The sequence below is a fragment of the Podarcis melisellensis genome (genome assembly GCF_964234715.1).
Source record: "Podarcis melisellensis genome assembly, chromosome: W".
NCBI lineage: Eukaryota > Metazoa > Chordata > Lepidosauria > Squamata > Lacertidae > Podarcis > Podarcis melisellensis.
In genome coordinates, this window is record NC_138535.1 from 4,591,805 (window position 1) to 4,613,265 (window position 21,461).

The 21,461-nt window shown below is 42.6% G+C and overlaps 1 protein-coding gene across 1 annotated transcript; it reads right to left on the reverse strand.

Moving 5' to 3' along the window:
* Window positions 1–11,219: 11,219 nt before the first annotated feature.
* On the reverse strand, window positions 11,220–14,451 carry LOC309361255 (uncharacterized protein; the record flags this gene model as incomplete). Its single annotated transcript, XM_081896163.1, has 3 exons — window positions 14,063–14,451; window positions 11,824–11,977; window positions 11,220–11,341 (listed from the first exon to the last, which is right to left on the reverse strand). Exons 1-3 carry the CDS (start codon window positions 14,102–14,104, stop codon window positions 11,220–11,222), a joined length of 318 nt encoding a protein of 105 aa, XP_081752289.1. The 5' UTR covers window positions 14,105–14,451.
* Between the last annotated feature and the right edge of the window lie 7,010 nt (window positions 14,452–21,461).

The following is a 21,461-nucleotide window of genomic DNA, read 5'->3' on the forward strand; positions in this document are numbered from 1 at the left end:
AACCTTCCAGATCCAAAACATCAGTGTTTTCAAGAAGCAGCCAATCTTTCAACCAGCAAAAAGCTGCTGATTCATAATACAGCCTTAAGTCTGGCAGGGCAAAGCCCCCTCTTTCTTTAGCATCAGTTAATATCTTAAACTTAATTCTGGGCTTTTTGCCCTGCCAGACAAATTTGGAAATATCTCTTTGCCACCTCCCAAAACACTCCACTTTATCCACAATCTGTAAAGTCTGGAACACAAACAGCATTTTTGGCAAAACATTCATCTTTATAGCAGCAATTCGGCCCGACAAGGAAAGTTTCAATCTTGACCAACCTTCTAGATCCGTTTTAATTTCTGACCAACACTTTTCATAATTATCCTTAAATAAGCTCAGATTCTTGGCTGTTATGTTTACCCCTAGGTATCTTACTTTTTTAACCACATTTAACTCTGTCTCTTTCTGAAACCTTTCTGATTCTGAAGATGTCAAATTTTTTTCCAATACCTTAGTTTTTTGCTTGTTTAGTTTAAATCCCGCCACCCGACCAAACTCATGAATCAGTTGTAATACCCTTTTCGTACTAGATTCTGGCTCCTGTAGGGTCAAAACCAGGTCATCTGCAAAAGCTTTAAGTTTATATTGTTTCGCTCCGACCTGAATTCCTTCAAGCAAACGGTCCCCTCTAATCATATTCAAGAGCACCTCCAGGACCGAAATGAATAACAAAGGAGAGATAGGGCAACCTTGCCGTGTTCCTTTTTCAATTTTAAATTCTTCCGTCACCACATTGTTAACTATCAATTTAGCCTTTTGTTCTGAATAGATAGCATCTATCCCATTTTCAAATCCCCGTCCCACTCCCATCCCTACCAGGTTTTTCTTCATAAACTTCCATGAAATGTTATCAAAGGGCTTCTCCGCATCTATAAATATTAACACTGCTTTTGTATTAATATTTGTTTGCAAAAGTTCCAAAATGTCGATAATGTTCCTTGTGTTAGCAAACAAATGTCTACCTGGGAGAAAGCCTGCCTGGTCCTTATGAATTACTTCATTTAAAACTTTCTTAAATCTACTTTCTAAAATGTCTGCAAATATTTTATAATCCACATTTAGGAGGGAGATGGGACGGTAGTTCTTAAGTTGTGTCTTTTCAGTTTCTAATTTAGGTATCAATGTGATGAAAGCTTCTTTCCACGATTCCGGTGCCTTCTTCCCCTCCATAATTTCATTGCAAACCTCTATTAATGGATGTATCAAATAATCTTTCAATGTCTTATAATATTTGGAGGTAAGCCCATCTGGTCCTGGAGATTTGTCCAATTGCATATTCTGAATGGCTTCTTCAATCTCTTGTTGTGTTATTTTATAATTCAGGATTGTCCTATTTTCTTGAGACAACTTTGTGTTGTTGATAAGCAGTATCCAGTGCACAGCGGAATGATGAGAAGTATGTGCCAACATGCTCTATACTACTTTATTTACAGTTCAAAGCTGGTAAGTTACAGAAAAACATTTTCCCTCTGCCGGAGCAGAGAAATGCATCATCTCTCCTCTAAAGCACGGAGAGAATAACAAAACTGAAACTGCAAAGAGCAGTGAAAAACAGGAAACCAGTGTACGTCATATCCAGTCTCCTGTTCCCGTGGGAAAACCTCCAACAGTACAGACTCTGTGGAATGTAAACAACCTGTCTCATGACAAGCACTTCGCTGCACAGAGAAGAAAGCAGAAACCAACATCCTCCCCCTTTCTGTGAACATCACTGGGCAGCGTGTTCGTACAATATCAGTACAAACCCAACTTCTGCACATAGGTACAGTGTTGATCCCTTGATACAATCTTGGACAATACATCAGCAGGAATTTCATTACCTGGCATATAGGACACCGTTACGAGTCCCTTCTGAATACGTTCCCTAGCATGTTGCAACTTCAATTGCAAGTGCTTCGTGCTTTGCTTACAACCTTCAGAATTCAGCAAAGCCAAACATGCTTTGTTGTCCTGGTAAACCTGGATTGGACATTTGACAGGAATTTTCATGTCTTTGCACAATTGTAACAACCATTCACAATCTTTAAGTGAATAAGACAGTGCATTCAGTTCAGCTTCACAAGTACTTAAGCTAACTGTTGTTTGCTTCTTGCATGACCAATCAAATAGACCCTGATTGTACTTATAGCAAACTCCAGACGTACTTTTCCTGTCTCTAGTGTCACTTCCAAAACTTGCATCTGCAAATATCTCAAGACCACCAGACTTCTGATTGTTAAATCTCAGTCTGTAATGCATAGTGCCTTTCAAATACCGCGCTATGCGTTTCAGAGCTTTCCAATCCTTAACAGTAGGATTGTTGACTTGTCTGCTTAGCAAATTACAGCTTACAGCAATGTCTGGTCTTGAACATCTGGCAATGAAGTTTAGCTTGCCTAGCACACTTCTGTACAGTGTAGTGTCAGAAAATGCTTCTTCAGTGTCATCTACCTGATAACCTGTTATCATCGGTGTGTCCACAGGGTTAGCATCCATCAGGTTTAGCTTGCTTAACACATCAGCAATTTTCCGTGACTGGTGTACTAGAATGTTACCATCTTGATCTCTCTCTATTTCCAGAGATAGGTAGTTGTTTACCTCACCAAGATCTTTCATGTCAAAGTGCTCTTTGAGTTGAGCTAGGGCGTTATTGTACATTGTGACATCTTTCCAAAAGAATAAAAGATCATCAACATAAAACAAACAATACAGTTTCTTTTGCCCCTCCTCTTTGACAAACACACATGGATCAGCTTTCCCTTGCTGAAAACCTAGAGAAAACAATACTTCAGTGAGTTTTGTGTGCCAACACCGTGCACTTTGTTTGAGACCATAAATCGACTTTTTCAGAGCACAAACAAATCCCTGTTTTACCTGTACGCCATCAGGTGGAAGCATATAAAGTGATTCATTTAGAGATCCGTACAGAAAAGCTGTATTTACATCATGGTGACTAATGTGTAGATTTTCTTCTGCAGCTAGCTTGAGCATAAGCCTAATGCTCTCATACCTCACTGTGGGTGAGTAGGTCTCGTGATAGTCTTCACCTGGTACCTGTGCAAATCCTCTGGCTACCAATCTGGCTTTGTGTCTGACTATCTTGCCATTTTGATCAGTCTTCGCTTTGAAGACCCATTTGCTTCCAAGCAATTTCATTCCTGGAACTACTGGAACTAGGTCCCATGTTTTGTTCCTTTCCAAGGAATCAAGCTCGGCCTTCATGGCATTTAACCATGGCTCAGCTTCCTTTGAATCCAAATCCTGGATTTCTTGGAAACTTGAAGGTTCAAAAACCTTCTTGGAGCTTTTAACAGCTGTTACTGCTATCTTAGCAAACTCATCAGCAAATCTCTTTGGAGGTCTGCCTTTTGTGGCTCTCTGTGACCTGCGAATTAGCCTTAAGTCTTCAACACTCTCCTCTTCCTTCTTAGGAGAAAAGTGACCTATTGTGAACAATGGTTCCTCCAATTCTTGATCAGAGCTTTCAGAGGGTCGCATAGAGGCTTTCGCACTCTTGAAATCCTCTGAATCATCTGATTCAGTTTCAGACTCAGAATCAGAACCTTCATCAGTGGGTGTGGGTTGTTGTGATTGCTTTTGACTATCCTCAGTCTCATCACTGTCATCAGGATAACATTGGAAAATTCCCACATTCTCCCCCCACTTGGCATTGTACTCAACACTTCTTGTGAGCTTAATTTCCTTAGAGTCAGTCATCATTATTCTGTAAGACCCTTTCTGATAACCTAGAAAGATACCATGCAAACCACGCTTGTCTAACTTGGAGTTTTGTGGTGAGTGAACCCACATGTCCGAACCAAAAATTTTCATGTGTTTGATGTATGGCTTCTTGCCAAACATCTTCTCATAGGGGGTACAACCAATCGCTGAAGATAACCTGCGATTGTAACTGTAAGTGAAACACGAGAGAGCTTCGGCCCAATAACTCTCTGGAAGATTTGCATCATGCAGCAAGGTTTTTAACCCTTGAAGCAATGTCTGATTTGCCCGTTCCGCAAGTCCATTCTGCCATGGCGAGCGAGGACTAGACAAATCGTGTTGAATTCCTTTCTCAGCCAGAAAAGCTTCAAACTGCTGAGAAGTGAACTCTCCCCCCCGGTCGGTGAAAAGAATCTTAATCTTCTTACCATGCACATTTCCCAACCAAGCACAGAATTCCTTGAACCTAGGAAAAGCCTCTGATTTCTGCTTGAGATTGTACACAAAAATATACCTGGAAAATGCATCAACAAGAACCATGAAGTACCTATTCCCACCCAAAGAGGGCGCTAGTGGTCCAACCAAATCAGCATGAACAACCTGGTATGGTTCTGTAGCTTGCCTACTAGACACCTTACCTTTCGCAGCCATTTTCACCTTGTTTGCTGCGCATGCCTTGCACTTCATGTGGTACCTGCAGGGTTTAATAGTCATACCTTCAACCAAGGCAGGCATTTTAGATACTGCCTCAAAATGCAAATGTCCAAATTTTCGATGAAAATCGTGAATGCATTCTGCATGCAAACTTTTGTTAGAACCTGCAATGCAACAAGTGTCATCCTGCACAACATCATCATAATACAAAAGAAACAAACGATCAACAAATTCAGCATACAATTGATAATCATTTTTCTTGGTGATGATGCACCTATTGTTCTTAAAAGAAACGTCAATTTTCTTCTCAATCAGCTGTCCAACGCTAAGCAGATTATGTTTCGCGTCCGGCACATAAAGCACGTCCTGTATCGATAAGTCCAAACTGTGAAGAACAACAGTTCCGTAGCCTTTACTGGGGATAGTGTGGTCATCCGCCTGGTGAATCGCACCTTCCTGCGGTGTAAAAGACACGAACAGTCGCTTATCGTTGCACATGTGATGCGTTGCAGCCGAATCAACAACGAAGAAAGATCTAGACGTCTTCTGGACCTCTGCAACCTCTGCAATCTTTGCAACCTTTGGAGCGAAGCGTGAGACCATTGCCTTGTGCTGCGTTGTCCTGGACACCGGACCTTTGCCTTTGCTCTGGCCTTTTCCACGCGATGAGCTTCCGCTGCGCTGCTCTGTCTTGGCCCTGGGATATTTGCAATCCCTCTTCATATGGCCTAGACGTCCACATGAGTAGCATTTCACTGCCTTCAAAGCTTTGGCGCCATCTGGTGGTTCCACTGCACTATGGGATGATGACTGTGAAGACTCCCCATTTCCCATGCAGCCAGCACCCCGCCGAACCGCTTCATTCTGAATCATGGCAGTTTCACAGGCTACTGTGAGTTGAGCATTTGGCTGATCAGTGGTATCAAATTCCCCACTTGCTTCATCCAGCCTTCTGCAGCTAGCCATCATGACTTTGGCAATTGCCTCCTGCGTCATCTATGCTGCTTTAAATCAAGCTGCTGTATACATGCTGCTTCTGTGTACAGCTGCTTCAATCCAAAGGCAATTTCAAAACAGCCTCTGCTTATGAGCCTGCGCCTTTCTGTATGCTGCGTTGCTTATCTGCAGCTGTTTCAAACTGCATTCCAAAAGCAAGCTCAAAAGTGATAGTCCCCAAGTGCTTTCTCAATGTAGCCCTTTAATTCTAGCTGCGTCATGTCTGCAGCTGCTTTGAAACTGCAGCATTTGTAAAAGTTACTTTCACTTTCCCAGCCATCCAAGCCACTACGCTTGTGCCGTGGAAAACGGCTTTAAAAGTTCAAAGTCCAGCCATAAAGCCATTAATTAGAAGCTGGCAGGCTGCCCGGAGCAGTAGCACATACCTTCATCAATCATTTTGACGCGCAGAGCAGATACCGTGCGTTCCGTCTCTCTGCTGCTTTCCGATGCTTTGCCGGCACTTCGTCTCTGTGCTCCTTTGTTCCTTTGCCAGGAGCCCGACTTCTGAAGCCCAATCTCAAAACACTGCATTTTTCTGGGCCCGAAACCAAATGTTGTTGATAAGCAGTATCCAGTGCACAGCGGAATGATGAGAAGTATGTGCCAACATGCTCTATACTACTTTATTTACAGTTCAAAGCTGGTAAGTTACAGAAAAACATTTTCCCTCTGCCGGAGCAGAGAAATGCATCATCTCTCCTCTAAAGCACGGAGAGAATAACAAAACTGAAACTGCAAAGAGCAGTGAAAAACAGGAAACCAGTGTACGTCATATCCAGTCTCCTGTTCCCGTGGGAAAACCTCCAACAGTACAGACTCTGTGGAATGTAAACAACCTGTCTCATGACAAGCACTTCGCTGCACAGAGAAGAAAGCAGAAACCAACACTTTGGTAATCCATTCCTTATCAAAAATTGTTCTATCTCAACCTCATTTTGCGGCCCTTGAGTATATAGTTGTTTGAAATATCTCTGGAAGCACTTTCTGATCTCTGCAGGATTCTGAATATTTCTTCCTTCAATCTCTAGATTTGTGACCGTATTTAATTTTTGTCTCTTTTTCAACTGCCATGCTAACAGTTTTCCACATTTATTTGCCGATTCAAATGATCTTTGTTTCATTAACTTAACTTTCCACTCCACTTCCTGATTTATCAATTTGGAGTATTGTGCTTGGTAAAGTTTAATTTCTCTCAAGATCTCCTGTGACTTCGGTCTCGATCTTAGCTTCTTCTCACATTCTTTAATTTTCTCCAAAATCTTGTTTTTTTTCTCATTCTGTGCTCTTTTCTTTATAGTGTTCTGTTGTATCAGAAACCCCCTCATGACCGCTTTACTTGCATCCCAGATGACTTTTTTCCACCGTAGTGTTCAAATTTATCTCGAAATAGTCCTTCAAAGCTTTTTGGGCCTTGTTGGTAATCTCCTGATCTCTAAACAAATTGTCATTCATCTTCCATCTAAAGGAGCCGGTTGGAGTTAGTCTCATATCCATCTTTACGGCATTATGGTCGGAGCAGGTCTTTGGGCAGATTTCCACTTTTCTTGTCTTAGGTGCCAGACCTCTAGTTATCCATATTTGGTCGATTCTTGTCCATGTCAGTTGGGCTTCAGAAAAGAATGTTCCTTCTCTTCCCAGGGGGTTCTTTGTCCTCCAAATGTCAATCAAGTCCATATTGTCAGTCAGTTCAAAAAAAGTTTTAGGTAGTCTGCCATCCTTTGTCACATTTTGGCTATGTGACTTATCCATGTTGGTTGATGCCACCCCATTCATATCTCCCATCATAATGATGTTGTTATAGTCCAGATAGTCCAGCATTATCTCATGCAGCTTCTTATAAAATTCCGATTTCCCCTCATTTGGTGCGTAGATTCCTAATATCAAAAACTTTTCTCCTTGGTTTTGTATCTCAATTGCCAAAATTCTTCCTAGCTCATCTTTAAATAAAAATTTTGGTGACAGGCTCTCCTTTGCGTATATCACCACTCCTCTTTTTTTAACTCGGTCCGAAGAGATAAATTATTGGCCTAATCTCTTGTTTATTAACACTTTTCTGTGGAGCCTAGTCACGTGTGTTTCTTGCAAACAAATAATGTCCAATTGTTCTTTCTTCAATACATGAAATATTCTTTTCCTTTTTTCCGGGGAATTGCAGCCGTTAATATTCCAACTCAGAAGTTGCAGAGACATCCTGGACAAATCTGTTATTCCTTTGATGATGGTATCTCTTTCTCCTGATCTTCAGATCCCGAAGGTGTAGGTGCAGGCGATGGCCCAGACCCTGAAGGTCTTTCAATCCCTTTCTGAAGGTCCTCTCCGTAAGCACTCAAATTTTTTTTTTTATCCTCGGCTGTTTTAATTTTTACCTTCTTCCCTCTGAATGTAAAAGATAATCCTCGGGGAAATTCCCACCTAAAAACAATTGAGTTGCTCCTCAGCAATCTTACTAGCTCAGTATAGGTGGATCTAAGGTCCAAAAGTTGTTTTGGGATATCTTTATATATCTCTGCTCTTCTGTCCAGAATTTCAAGTGACTTTTCGTAATGTAGGCCTAGTATTTTATCTCTTTCCTCCCTAGATCTCAAAGTAATCAAGCAGTCTCTGGGCCTGTCTTTCCTTGTTAATTTTCCAAGTCTAAAAGCGGTCACAATTTTAAAGTCCTTTTCTTCCTCCAATGGCCAAAACTTGGAAAATTCTTTTGTCAGGAACTCAATTAAATTCCCTTGTTCAAGTTCTAATATTGACCTCAATCTCAAATTATTTTCCTGACTCCGTAGTTCTATCATAGACAGATAAGCCTGCTGTTCACCAATCTGCTTGTGCAATGGTTTTACCTCCTGCCTTAATTCTTCAGCTTTTTGATTGGCTTCCTCGGCCAATTTGCGGTTTTCTGTAGTGGCTTCAAATAGTTTCCCAATTGATTGTGCATTCAAAGCGACTTGTTCAGTTAGTTTGTTAACACTGGCTGTATTTTAATCAATCTTAGCCGTTTGCTCATCCGCTTTTTTATCCAAAGCTTCCAATTTTTCAAAGATTTTATCTAGTACTGAGTTGGATCCTCCTGCTGCCATATCTTCCAGCAAAGGTTGCTCAATTCCTTCTTCCTCTGCCAGCAAAACAGCAGGGACAGATGATCTACGCGGCTGTGAAGTTAAAGTCAAAGTTGTTTGTTTAGCTTTCGCTTTAGCCGCTCTTGTTTTCCCAGTGCCACTCATTCCAGTTCTGTCTACTAGTCAAGGTCAAACTGAGTATGTTCCCATAGGAATCCACCAGCCCAGAGGGTAAACAGCCAGATAGAAGGGAAGGAAAGAGAAAGCAAAGTCACATACAGTTGTAAATCCAAAATCCTCTAGAGGGAGTTCGAATGTGTCTTGAGGGAAGAGGCCAAATTGTTGAAATCAATAGTTTATAACTCCAGTTAATCCAAAGCTCCAAAACTTCTAAAACAATGTCCAAACAGCCATTAATTTCCAAAGAACCTTCAGTTTTCTTGTAGTTAGCAGAGTTGCTCTTAAAAACACAACAATGTCTCTAACAAGTGCCAGAAAAAGTGTTTCAATGTAGCAGCTCCAATAACACTCAGTTTGTAACAGACCAAAGTAACAAAGTGTCAAAGTCTGCAATCTGACAGTTCTGTTAATCAGGCAGTCCGACTGCCTGGGTTTCTCAGTAAAATTGTAATTCCAAAAGAAGAGGTAAAACACAGTCCATGCTAAAAAATAAATCACTTAAGAGATTAAATCCTAAATCTCCATGAAAACAGCTCCATTAGATGCGCAGATTGATTGCTTTTAGCGCCTCTTCAAAGGCTTCAAACATCAAAGTCCTTTGCTTTAGGTCTTAACCAGAAGCGGAAGACGGACTTCCTGGTTGCGTCTCCCGCTTTTAGCCAAATTTAAAATAATTTAGTCTCCAACTCACGGGTTGTTGCTTTTCAAATCGAATGTTCCCAGGAAAAAAGGTCAGCGCTCACCGACAGCGGCTATGCGGCTTCACTCCACAGAAAGAGCGATCGACTCACAGCACCGCGCCAGCCCTTCCACGTTCTGAAACCCCTTACGGGGTCCCTTCTTCGTTTCGGGGGGCGCTTCTGGCGCCCGCCGAGTCCCACAACCACAGGCTTTCGCTGCCTGTGGGTTTCCGATGCGGGTCTCCATTTCGCCGTAGCGGACGACCCGTTTCCGTGGAGCCTCCCCCTCACAGCTCGAGGAGGACTGCCATTGCCGTTCGCGCCGCCTCCGGAAGTCCCTGGACATAATTATAATAATGATAGCAATTTTTCTTATTGTAATTTTGATTACTTTTCTTATTGTAATTGTAATTATTAAAATTAGAATATATAATTAAATAATAGTTATAATTATTATAATTATTGAGCCAGATAAAGCAGATAAATTTAATAAATTATCTCTACTCTCATGGCCACTTTTCTTTGCTCTGGCCGGAAAGAAGCCGTGCAAAAATACTGTCTCTCAAACCCCGGATCCGCAAAGTGCTGGGCTTCTTCACCTTCCTTGATGCTCCCCTGGCACTGCTCCTCATTCCTGCCAGGGAGGAATTTGAACCCACCACCTGCTGAACACCCAGAGAGGCGTTCCAAAATGGCAGGGAGTTCCAAAGCCCCCCGGCACTGTAGCAAGGAGTCCCAAAGGGGTCATTGGGATTTCTTTTTCATACTGAAAAGCCCCACATCTTTATAGGGCATCCAGTGGCAGGCAGTCCCAAAAGTGGACAATTCATTATTATAGCAACTCCAGTGGCAGGCAGTCCCACAGCCCCCAAACTTTCTGAGAAGGCTTGCCTGTAACTCACCACCGCTGTCGACCAGAAGCTTCTCCTCTTGCCAGGCCCAACCAGAACTCGGTGCCGGCTGAGATGAAAAGAAGAGTCAGGTGGGCAGTGGATTCAAGTGCCGGAGGCTCTTCCTTTGGCAGGGAGTTCCACTGGCCCAAGCAAACCCTGACTTGCCGCTTTCTCCATGGAAAGCCATGCGGGTCATGGTAGTGGAAGAGTCCCGCTTGCAAGGCGGGCGGCACGGCTCCCGCCTGGATAGAGACATAGTGCCCTAGAAAATTGAAAATACTAATTGGGAGAGAAAGACAGGGCTGGATCAGCTCCGTTCACACCTGGCTGGGAGTAAATTATTATTGGGATGATTCATTCCCATCCCCTCAGCCCACCACGCAGGGTTGTCAGCTGGAGGCACTCAATGGTCATCCCTCCTGACCAATTAGGGGTGCCTTGTGTGAGCCCCACCTTCGGCACCCGCCTCGGCCCAATCCCGGCTCCACCAATCGCCATGGGGCATCCTCCAGCCTCAGGTGCCAGATTCAAAATTGCACAAGCCTGGGGGGGGGGGGACAAGCCAGAGCAGTCTATTCTCCGTCCCCGTTTTGCACCTGGAACCCTTTGGTCTTGGGGTGGGCACCCTCCACCCCAAGGTGCTACAGCTCCTAAGACTTACCTGCACCGAGGCAGCTCCCCGATGTCACCTTGAGGTTGTCGAGTGCCATGTATGATGGCACAGTCCCTGCCACCTGCGCCGGGGTGTTTGTGTGTCGGCATGCTGCAAACTCGAACCCGGTAGTGTTGCTCGAACCCTGATGCTCACCCAACACTCGCCACTGACCTCCGCAGTGAAATTCCTGTAGTGCCAGCTCCCGCCTTGCCTCAGCCTGCCGCTCACCCTCTTTCTCCACGCAAACATGCAGAGAGCATGGCGAGGGAAAGCAGGGCATCGTTTCACTCGGGTCCTCTAGCTTGGAGGCAAGAGGGAACTCTGTGGGCCATCCAGCCCACCCCAAGCTTTTACCGGAGTCTCTGCTGCTCAGGTAGTACCAGAAGCTGATGCAGTGGGTGCCCCAAGTGGCGGGTATATCCCCATCCTCAGTGCCACTGCTTGACCTGCCGCCAGAAAGCCAGTGCTGGTGTTGGCAACCATGTAGTGCCCTGGGGAAGGGAAGGGAAGAGATGTGTTCCAGTTGGATCTTCTTCTGGATTGGAAACCCTCCGGCATGCCCAGGGTGTGGTCGTCAAGCAGACCTTGTTCCAAGGTGCCACCCCACCACACCCACCCGGTGGGGCCGGCTCGTAGTAAAGGAGATCTGATGGGATCTGGAGCTGTTCCTTGCCTCCCAGCGCCCATCTGCAGGGTAGATGACCCAGGGTGTGCCCTCCAGCTCTATAATGCTATCATTCTGTGACGTTGTAAAGCAGGACATGCTCAAAGCAGAGGGTGCTGGATTTTAGTGCCGCACAGGGTGCTGCCCCTGGGTGGGCTCAGACCCAGCAGGGAATTTGGTTTCCATGTAACATGGCCACCCCATTTCTGGCACGACAAGATACATGAGGAGAAAACACTTTCCTGTCTCCTATGGCGGTCAGTTCCACAAAGGCATGTGACAGGCCTCAAATTCTCTGCAGATGCTCACCACACTGGCTCTCCTCTGTGCCATCATGGCAGTTAGGCTCGAAGTCGCACATTTGCTCTCTGCTGATGCAGTGCACACCGTCGTCGCAGTCAAACTGGCCATCCTTGCAGGTGCCGGGGTGTGTGTGGCTTGCTGGGGGGAGCAGAGAACAGGCCTAGATGGGGAGGGAAGGAGGTGTCAATGTCCGGGACTGGTGGGAGGAATACATATGGGAGGATGGCTCCATCCCATGAGACTCCTCATCTGTGGGTTTTGGGTTCCAGCCAATAATAATAATAATAAATTTTATTTATATCCCGCCCTCCCCAGCCAAAGCCGGGCTCAGGGCGGCTAACAACAATAAAACAGTACAAAAGTACAGCACAAATAACATTCTAAAATCATTCATTATAAAATTAATTCGTATCAAGCCACTAGCAACCATTGGGCCAGAGCTCCGCGAAGATTGCCGAGGGAGGGAGTCAGGCTGTGCCCTGGCCAAAGGCCTGGTGGAACAGCTCTGTCTTGCAGGCCCTGCGGAAAGATGTCAAGTCCCGCAGGGCCCTAGTCTCTTGTGACAGAGTGTTCCACCAGATCGAAGCCACAGCCGAAAAAGCCCTGTTTCTAGTTGAGGCCAGCCTAACTTCTCTGTGGCCTGGGACCTTCAAGATGTTTTTATTTGAAGATCTGTGGGGCATACCAGGAGAGGCGGTCCCGTAGGTACGAGGGTCCTAGGTCGTATAGGGCTTTAAAGGTTAAAACCAGCACCTTAAACCTGATCCTGTACTCCACCGGGAGCCAGTGCAGCTGGTATAGCACCGGGTGAATGTGATCTCGCAGTGAAGACCCCGTAAGGAGTCTCGCTGCAGCATTCTGCACCTGCTGGAGTTTCTGGGTCAGTCTCAAGGGCAGCCCCACGTAGGGCGAGTTACAATAATCCAGTCTGAAGGTGACCGTCGCGTGGATCCCAGTGGCTAGGTCAGGGCGAGAGAGGTAAGGAGCCAACTGCTTAGCTTGGCGGAGATGGAAAAATGCCACCTTTGTTACAGCTGCAATCTGCGCCTCCATGGAAAGGGAGGTGTCGAAGATTACACCCAAACTCTTAACGGACGGTGCTGGCACTAATTGCGTCCCCGCAAGAGATGGGAGTTGCCCCCCCCATCCCATATCGTCCCGTCCCAGCCACAGGACCTCTGTCTTCAAAGGATTTAGCTTCAACTGGCTCCCACGTAACCACCCAGCCACAGCTTCCAAACATCTGGTCAGTGTGTCTGGGGCCGAGTCAGGATGGCCATCCATCAACAGATAGAGTTGGGTGTCATCGGCATACTGATGGCAACCCAGCCCAAAACTCCGGACAAGTTGGGCGAGGGGGCGCATAAAGATGTTGAAAAGCATCGGGGAGAGTATCGCACCCTGAGGTACTCCACACACCAAGGAGTGGTGCGATGACAATTCCCCCCCAAGCGCCACCCTCTGTCCCCGACCAGAGAGAAATGAGCACAGCCATTGAAGGACTGTGCCCTGGATCCCCACGTCGGCAAGGCCGTGGTCCAGGAGTTCGTGATTGACCATGTCGAAAGCTGCTAACAGATCTAAAAGAATCAGCAGCCCCGACCCGCCTCGATCCAGCTGTCTACGAAGATCATCTGTTAGGGCAACCAGAGCTGTCTCGGTCCCATGACCAGCGCGGAAGCCAGACTGGAATGGATCCAGAGCCAATGTTTCATCCAGAAACCCACCAAGCTGTTCAGCAACCGCTCTCTCAATCACCTTACCCAGGAACAGAAGATTCAAAACCGGGCGGTAATTGGATAGATCTAAAGGATCTAATGATGTTTTCTTTAAGAGCGGGCACACCACTGCCTCCTTCAGTTCCCCTGGGAATGTCCCCGAAAAGATTGGGTTGGATGACACTCAGTGTCCCTTCCCATTCTCCCATTCCCATAAGGCGGTTCACAAGACACACACAGAGAGAAACCCACTCACACATACATGGGTACACACACATATACAACCCATGTAAAATATTTTTGAAGAAAGAACTGCTTTAAAGAGAACTAGAGCCTTATTTCTACTCCTTTTTGCCTCACTGCTTTGTTGGATGCAACCGGGAGACAGGATCAGGTCATCCAGAGCTATGCTGCTTTGGGGATCCTTCCTGAAGCCGCCCTCAAGGACAATCTGGAAGGAGGGAGCAAGGCAGATAGAAACCCATCGCCAAAGGATCCCTTCAACCTGCGTTATCCTCTAAGCCTACCTCACAGGGTTGTTGCAAGGAATAATAGGCGGGGCAAACCATGGACTCCTTGGAGAAAACGGGGCGGGGGGGGGGGGACCAAGGCAATAGGAAGCTTCTCCTTCCTTGAAGGTTTTGAAGCCGGGCTTTGATGGCTGTCTGTCCTGGATGCTTGAACTGAGATTCATGCCTTGTAGGGGGTTGGACTAATGACCGCCACACTCCCGTCCAACTCTATCATTCTAAGTTTTTTGAAGTAAGCTCTTCTGCTTAATGAAGTTGGAGGGCCCAGCCAGACGGACATGTCCATTGCCAACCTGGCACCCAGAGATCTCCATGCAGTTGCATTTGGCCCCACACCTGTGGCAAAATGCACCTGGCGAATGTCAAACCCTGATGTTAGGGCGGGGCAAAACCCACCACTATGGTTGTCAAATTCCTGGCAGCAGCAGCACTCATCTGCCGTTATATGGATTGGGACAGGAACATAAAAGGCACCTGGAAGTCCTTGGTCCTCTTGAAAGTGGCCTCCTCGGGGAACAAGAAGTTGCTGGCACGGCTGCGGATCAGCTCCCTCTTCTTCTCCGTCTGGGACTAGATGTTCAGGCAGTTGGCCAACCCATGCAACTGGAGGGGAAACGTAGCGCTAGAGCCAAGGGTCCAACCCGCTTGGCAGCACGGAGCACAGGCCTATTATAGGGTCAGCCATTATTATTAATATTCAATAATTCTCATCATATTGGCCTCCCGATGAAAGCTAAATCCGGGTCAGAGGGAGGAAATATCAGTGCTGAAAGATGGGTGAGACAACAGAGTGGTGGTGGCTCCCATATTTCTGTAAATAATAAATGGTAAATGATGATAATAATCTGCCCCAATATTTCTGTAAATAATAAATAGTAAATGATGATAGTAATAGTAATAGTAATAATAATAATAATAATAATAATAATAATAATAATAATAATAATAATAATAATAATAATAATAAAATAATAATAATAAAAATAATGGGTTGTTTCCCCTTCATGAAACGCACACACATGTGTGTGTCCCTGCCTGCCCACCCAACAAAGGGACTCACATGGCAGGACCCGTTTGCCGCCAGGGTGGGGCTGACCAGCTCAGCTCAACCTGAGTGGGTGCCGGCGACATAGATGAAGTAGCCTGTGCTGAGGCACAGCCAGCAAGATGCCATCCCAAGGGTAATATTTATTCATTTTGTGGACTGCAGGAGGCATCACCATAGAACATACAGTATATCATATTATATATATCTTTTTTTACACCAGAGCTTTCCAAACTGCTTGTTGTGACACTCTATACACTGTATATAGAGCGCCCTTCACCCCAAGATGGTTGATCAATATAAATTATCTATCTATCTATGGACACACACACACATATACATACACATATCCATATTATATATATGCATACACACACACACACACACACACACACATCCATACATCCATTTTATTTATATACATATATCCATGCATATAGATAGATAGATAGATACACATACACATACATATATCCATAAATCCATTTTATGTACACACACACACAGTCAAACCTTGGTTGTCGAACATAATCCATTCCGGAAGCCTGTTCGGCTTCCAAAACATTAGACAACCAAAGCATGGCTTCCAATTGGCTGCAAGAGCTTCTTGCACTCAAGCAGAAGCTGCGTTGGAAGTTTGACTTCCAAAAACTGGAGCATTTACTTCCAGGTTTTCAGCATTTGGGAGCCGAAACATTCAAAAATGGAGCTGTTTGGGAACTGAGGTTTGACTGTATATGCGCGCGCACACACATATCAATTATATATATATATAATACACACACACACACACACTAGGGGAAATGTGGAAGCCTGAGGTTGGGGGGGGGGCAATAAACAGCATGAAATACATACAGGACTCCAAGTATATTTCACAATCGTAATTTATATAAAAGAATCCATGAAACGAAAACCGCCCCACAATGGACTTTGGACATAACATAGAGTTTGACAAATGGAAGGCATTATGGAACAAAGGTATGAGATTCTCGGCATGCACAACACTCAGGGAAAATATGTATAAAATGATGTACAGGTGGTACGTAACGCCCGTAAAATTGGAAAAAATATATAAAACTGGTGATAAATTATGTTGGAAGTGTAAGATCAAGGAGGGCGATTTTTATCACATGTGGTGGTTGTGTGAGCCTATCAAAAAATTCTGGGAATCTATTTACAATGAACTAAAAAAAATCTTCAAATATACCTTTATAAAAAAACCCGAAGCCTTTTTGCTGGGGATAATTGGAGAGGAAATCAAAAAGGAAGATCAAACACTCTTTCAGTACGCGACAGTGGCTGCCAGAACTCTAATAGCGCAGAATTGGAAGACATCAAAAATCCCAACTATAAACGAGTGGCAATCCAAACTATTTGATTATTTAGAATTGGCAAAAATGACACAGAAAATAAGAAATCAAAAAGATATAAAGTTTAACAAAGAATGGAATAAATTTATGACATACATGGAAACAGAGGTAAAAAATCTAAAAATCACAGTAGGTGTGACGTAACACTTGTGATGTAAAGAGTTTTTTGAGGAAAAGAAACTGCAGATAAAAAATCATATAATATATTCTGAAACCGAGATGAAGGGAAGTCAATCAGTGTTGTGTGTTATTTAGTAAATGTAAGTTAATTTGTTGGTATCTTATGTTAGGAGATGTTTTTTCTTTTGTTTTCGTTATTATTATTTCTCTTTTTTATGTATTTCTTTTTTGTGTTTATGTGTTATGTATGTTTCTTTTGTTTGTTTTAGTGTTTGATGTAGCAAAACGAATTAAAATCAATAATAAATAAATAATAATAAAAAAGAAACGAAAACCGCCCCAAAAGAAACAAATTCAACATAATCCCAAAAACGAACCAGAAACAACAGAAACAAACCACATCCACCAAAGATGAGAAAACCAATTGAATAGAACCACAAGAAACCCACGCAGTAAACATCTCAGGGAAAAGCGAAATCACCCCCACACCATGCAAAACGAAGGTTTAACTGGCTTTGGGGTGTCTGCGCCATTTACTTTTCCCCTCTTGTCAGGGGTTTCTGGTGGTATTTCTTCTGCTTCTCACATTTCTGCTTCTTTTCTTTTCTTTTTTTAAAAATAAAGTTTATTGGTACAACAACAAAAAAGAAAAAGAACACAAATTACGCACAATAACAACCATAGACACATAATTTTCTTAGCAAATAATAAAACATCTATTGGTCTTAACACTAAAGACCCAACTTCCCGTCTGTTCCATATTTCAAATTCATATGACTTATTGCCAATACACGTTTTTTCCATAATTAAACTTATTTTCAATAAATCTAATTTCTTCTATCTACCTAGCAACTATTACTGAAGTTCCTCGAATGCTGCAACAGAATTTAAACATCTATATTTATTTTTCAGATATTCTTTGAAAACCTCCCATTTTGAAACAAATTCCTGTTTTGATTTATTCTTTATTTTTTCTGATAAACCATCTAATTCGGCATATTCTGTCAGCTTATGAATCCAATCTTGTATAGAGGGGATTTCATTACTCTTCCATTTTTCTGCGAAACTCTTGCTGCCGCCGTCACATATAAAAAGATACCCTTCCTCTTTTGTGGAATATGTAAATCTGTTATTCCCAGGAGGTAGGCCTCTGGTTTTTTATTGAAAGAGATCTTTAGCATTTTTTGCAGTTCTGCATGTATACTCTCCCAGAATACCTGTATTTTCCTACATATCCACCACATATGGTAGAATGTTCCTGAGTCCCCGCATTGCCAACAATTACTTGACACATTTTTATACATTTTTGAAAGTTTCCATGGTGTTAGATACCATCGATGTTGCATTTTTTGAAAGTTCTCTGTAATCGTGTAACAATTTGTGAATTTCCAATTGATCGTCCATAAATTTTCCCATTGTGCCATGGTTATTGAATGGCCAAAATCCTGGGACCACCTCACCATTGCCACTGTTACCTCCTCCTCCTTGACTGTCCAGTCAAGGAGGAGTCGATAAGTTTTGGAAAGAGTTTTTCTTTTAGAATTTACCAGATCAGATTCGAATCGGGAAATTGCTGTTGAGAACCCCTTTTGTTTGTCAGATTTAAATTTTTCAAATAGCTGATGGTATTGTAACCAGTCTGAGATGTGTTCTCTTATTTCCTCAAAGTTTTTAAATTTTATTTGGTTATCTTCATTTTTTAGAAGTGTTTTATATGTTGGCCAGCTTTCCTGGGTATTTTTCCGTTTTACTGCTATGGCTTCTATTGGAGAAGTCCACCACGGGACTTTAGGCTCCACCAGGTCTTTATATTTTTTTCCCCATACAGCAAAGAGTGACTTTCTTATTATATGGTTGGTAAATTTTTAATGAATTTTCACTTTTCCATATATCAGGTAGGCGTGCCATCCCCAACAGTTGTCAAAACCTTCCAGGTCCAGGAGGTCCGGATCCTGCAATGTGCACCAATCTTTTAGCCAGGTGAAACAGGCTGCCTCGTAGTAAAGTTTTAGGTCGGGTAGAGAAAAGCCTCCTCTCTCTTTTATGTCTATTAAGATCAGATGTTTAATTCTAGGTTTCTTCCCTCCCCACAGGAATTTGGAAATTTCTCTTTTTTTATAGATATTTATTAAAGTTTCAAAAATTTTTATAAAAACAATACAAAACAACGATACAAACAAACACAAACAAAAAAAAGTATAATTTCATTCCCTTATTTTCTTATACCTTACTTCCCCGACTTCCTCATGCCTCCCCTTTCTGTATTCCAATTTCTAATTATTAATTCAGCAAATCCTCTCCCTTATTTTCCATTTAGTTTTTAACCTTTCTTTTCGATTTACTTAAACCATTACCGCTGGAAACCACATAATTTCTAAACCAACGTCATTCTAGCATTCATTAATTTTGCAATGTTTCCTAAGATAGTCCTTAAATTTCTTCCAATCTTCTTCCGCTGTCTCTCTTCCCTGGTCTCGGATTCTGTCAGTCATTTCTGCCAGTCCCATATAGTCTATCACCTTCATCTGCCATTCTTCCAAGGTGGGTAGATCTTGTGTCTTCCAATACTTTGCGATGAGTATTCTTGCAGCTGTTGTAACATACATAAAGAATGTTCTATCCTTCTTTGGCACCAATTGGCCGACCATACCCAGGAGAAAGGCCTCTGGTTTCTTCAGGAAGGTATATTTAAATACCTTTTTCATTTCATTATATATCATTTCCCAGAAAGCCTTAATCTTTGGGCATGTCCACCAAAGGTGAAAGAATGTACCTTCAGTCTCTTTACATTTCCAACATTTATTATCAGATAAGTGGTAAATTTTTGCAAGCTTGACTGGGGTCATGTACCGCCTATAAATCATTTTCATAATATTCTCTCTTAAGGCATTACATGCCGTAAATTTCATACCGGTGGTCCACAACTTTTCCCAGTCAGCAAACATGTTATGACCAATATCTTGTGCCCACTTAATCATGGCTGATTTCACCGTTTCATCCTGCGTATTCCATTTCAACAGCAAGTTATACATTTTTGACAAATTCTTAGTATTGGGTTCCAGTATTGGGTTCTTAGTATTGGGTTTAATCCAGACGTTATATAATGCTTTCCTGACAATATGATTTTTAAAAACTTTATGAGCTTTAACCTTGTCATACCATAAATATGCATGCCACCCAAAAATATTGTTAAAACCTTCTAAGTCCAAAATGTCTGTGTTCTCAAGAAGCAGCCCATCCTTCAACCAGCAGAAAGCTGCTGATTCATAGTAAAGTTTAAAGTCTGGCAGGGCAAATCCCCCCTTTTCTTTGCATCAGTTAAAATCTTAAATTTTATTCTGGGTTTCTTGCCCTGCCAGACAAATTTAGAAATATCTTTCTACCACTTCTTGAAACAGTCCATCTTGTCCACAATTTGCAATGTTTGGAACAAAAACAACATTCTAGGCAATACATTCATCTTAATAACCACAATTCGACCAGACAAGGAAAGCTTCAAATTTGACCAGATTTCTAGATCTTTTTTCACTTCTGTCCAACATTTCTCATAGTTATCTTTAAATAAATTCACATTTTTTGCTGTCATATTTATCCCCAAATATTTCACTTTCTTAACCACAGTTAAACCTGTCTCATTCTGAAACCTGTCTTTTTCAATAGCTGTTAAGTTTTTCTCTAATACCTTAGTTTTTGACTTATTCAATTTAAATCCTGCCACTTGACCAAACTCTTGAATTAAGTCTAAGACCCTTTTAGTACTAGATTCTGGCTCTTGTAATGTAAGTACCAGATCATCTGCAAATGCTCTCAATTTATACTGTTTAGCTCCGACCTGTACCCCTTTAACCAGCTGATCCCTTCTAATCATGATCAGCAAAACCTCCAGGACTGATATAAAAAGTAGTGAGGAGATTGAGCACCCCTGACGTGTCTCTTTTTCTATCTTAAATTCTTCCGTAGCCACATTATTTACAATTAACTTTGCTTTTTGTTCAGAGTATATTGCACTTATACCATTTTCAAACCCTTGGCCTACCCCCATCCCCTGGAGATTCTTCCTCATAAAACTCCAAGAAATATTGTCGAAGGCTTTCTCCGTGTCCACAAATATCAAAACTGCTTTAGTGTTTATATTCACTTCTAGTTTTTCCAAAATGTCGATTATATTCCTTACGTTATCTGACAAATGTCTTCTTGGGAGAAAGCCCTCTTGGTCTCTATGAATCTCCTCCATCAAATCTTTTTTCAGTCTCTTGGCCAAAATGTCAGCAAAGATTTTGTAATCGGTAGTTCTTAAGTTGAGTATTTTCAGTCTCTGTCTTTGGTATAAGTGTAATATAAGCCTCTTTCCACGATTCTGGTGCTCTTTCCCCCTCCAAAATTTCATTGCAGACTTCCTTCAAAGGTTGTAATAACCACTCCTTCAAAGCTTTATAATATCTGGAAGTCAGCCCATCCGGTCCCGGAGATTTGCCCGAATTTGGAAATTTCTCTTTGCCATATCTTGAGACAACTTCTTCGCCCAGTATTGGAACCATTTGAAATAAAAAGATGAATTTTGGAAGCACAAATCCTACCCAGGAAATCCTACCCAGAAATGTTAATTTTAGTTTACTCCAGGTTACAAAGTTTTTCTAAACTCTAACCAAGTTTTGGTGTAATTATCCTGAAATAAGTTTATGTTCTTGGGGGTGATCCAAATACCCAAGTATTTCGCTTTTGAGGAGATTTTAAGGCCCAATATTTTTTCTAAGTCATCCTTTTCTTCCGTGGTTACATTTTTAACAAGCATTTTTGTTTTTGTTATATTCAGCTTAAAGCCTGCCACTTCTCCAAATTCTTTAATCAATTCCAGCACTCT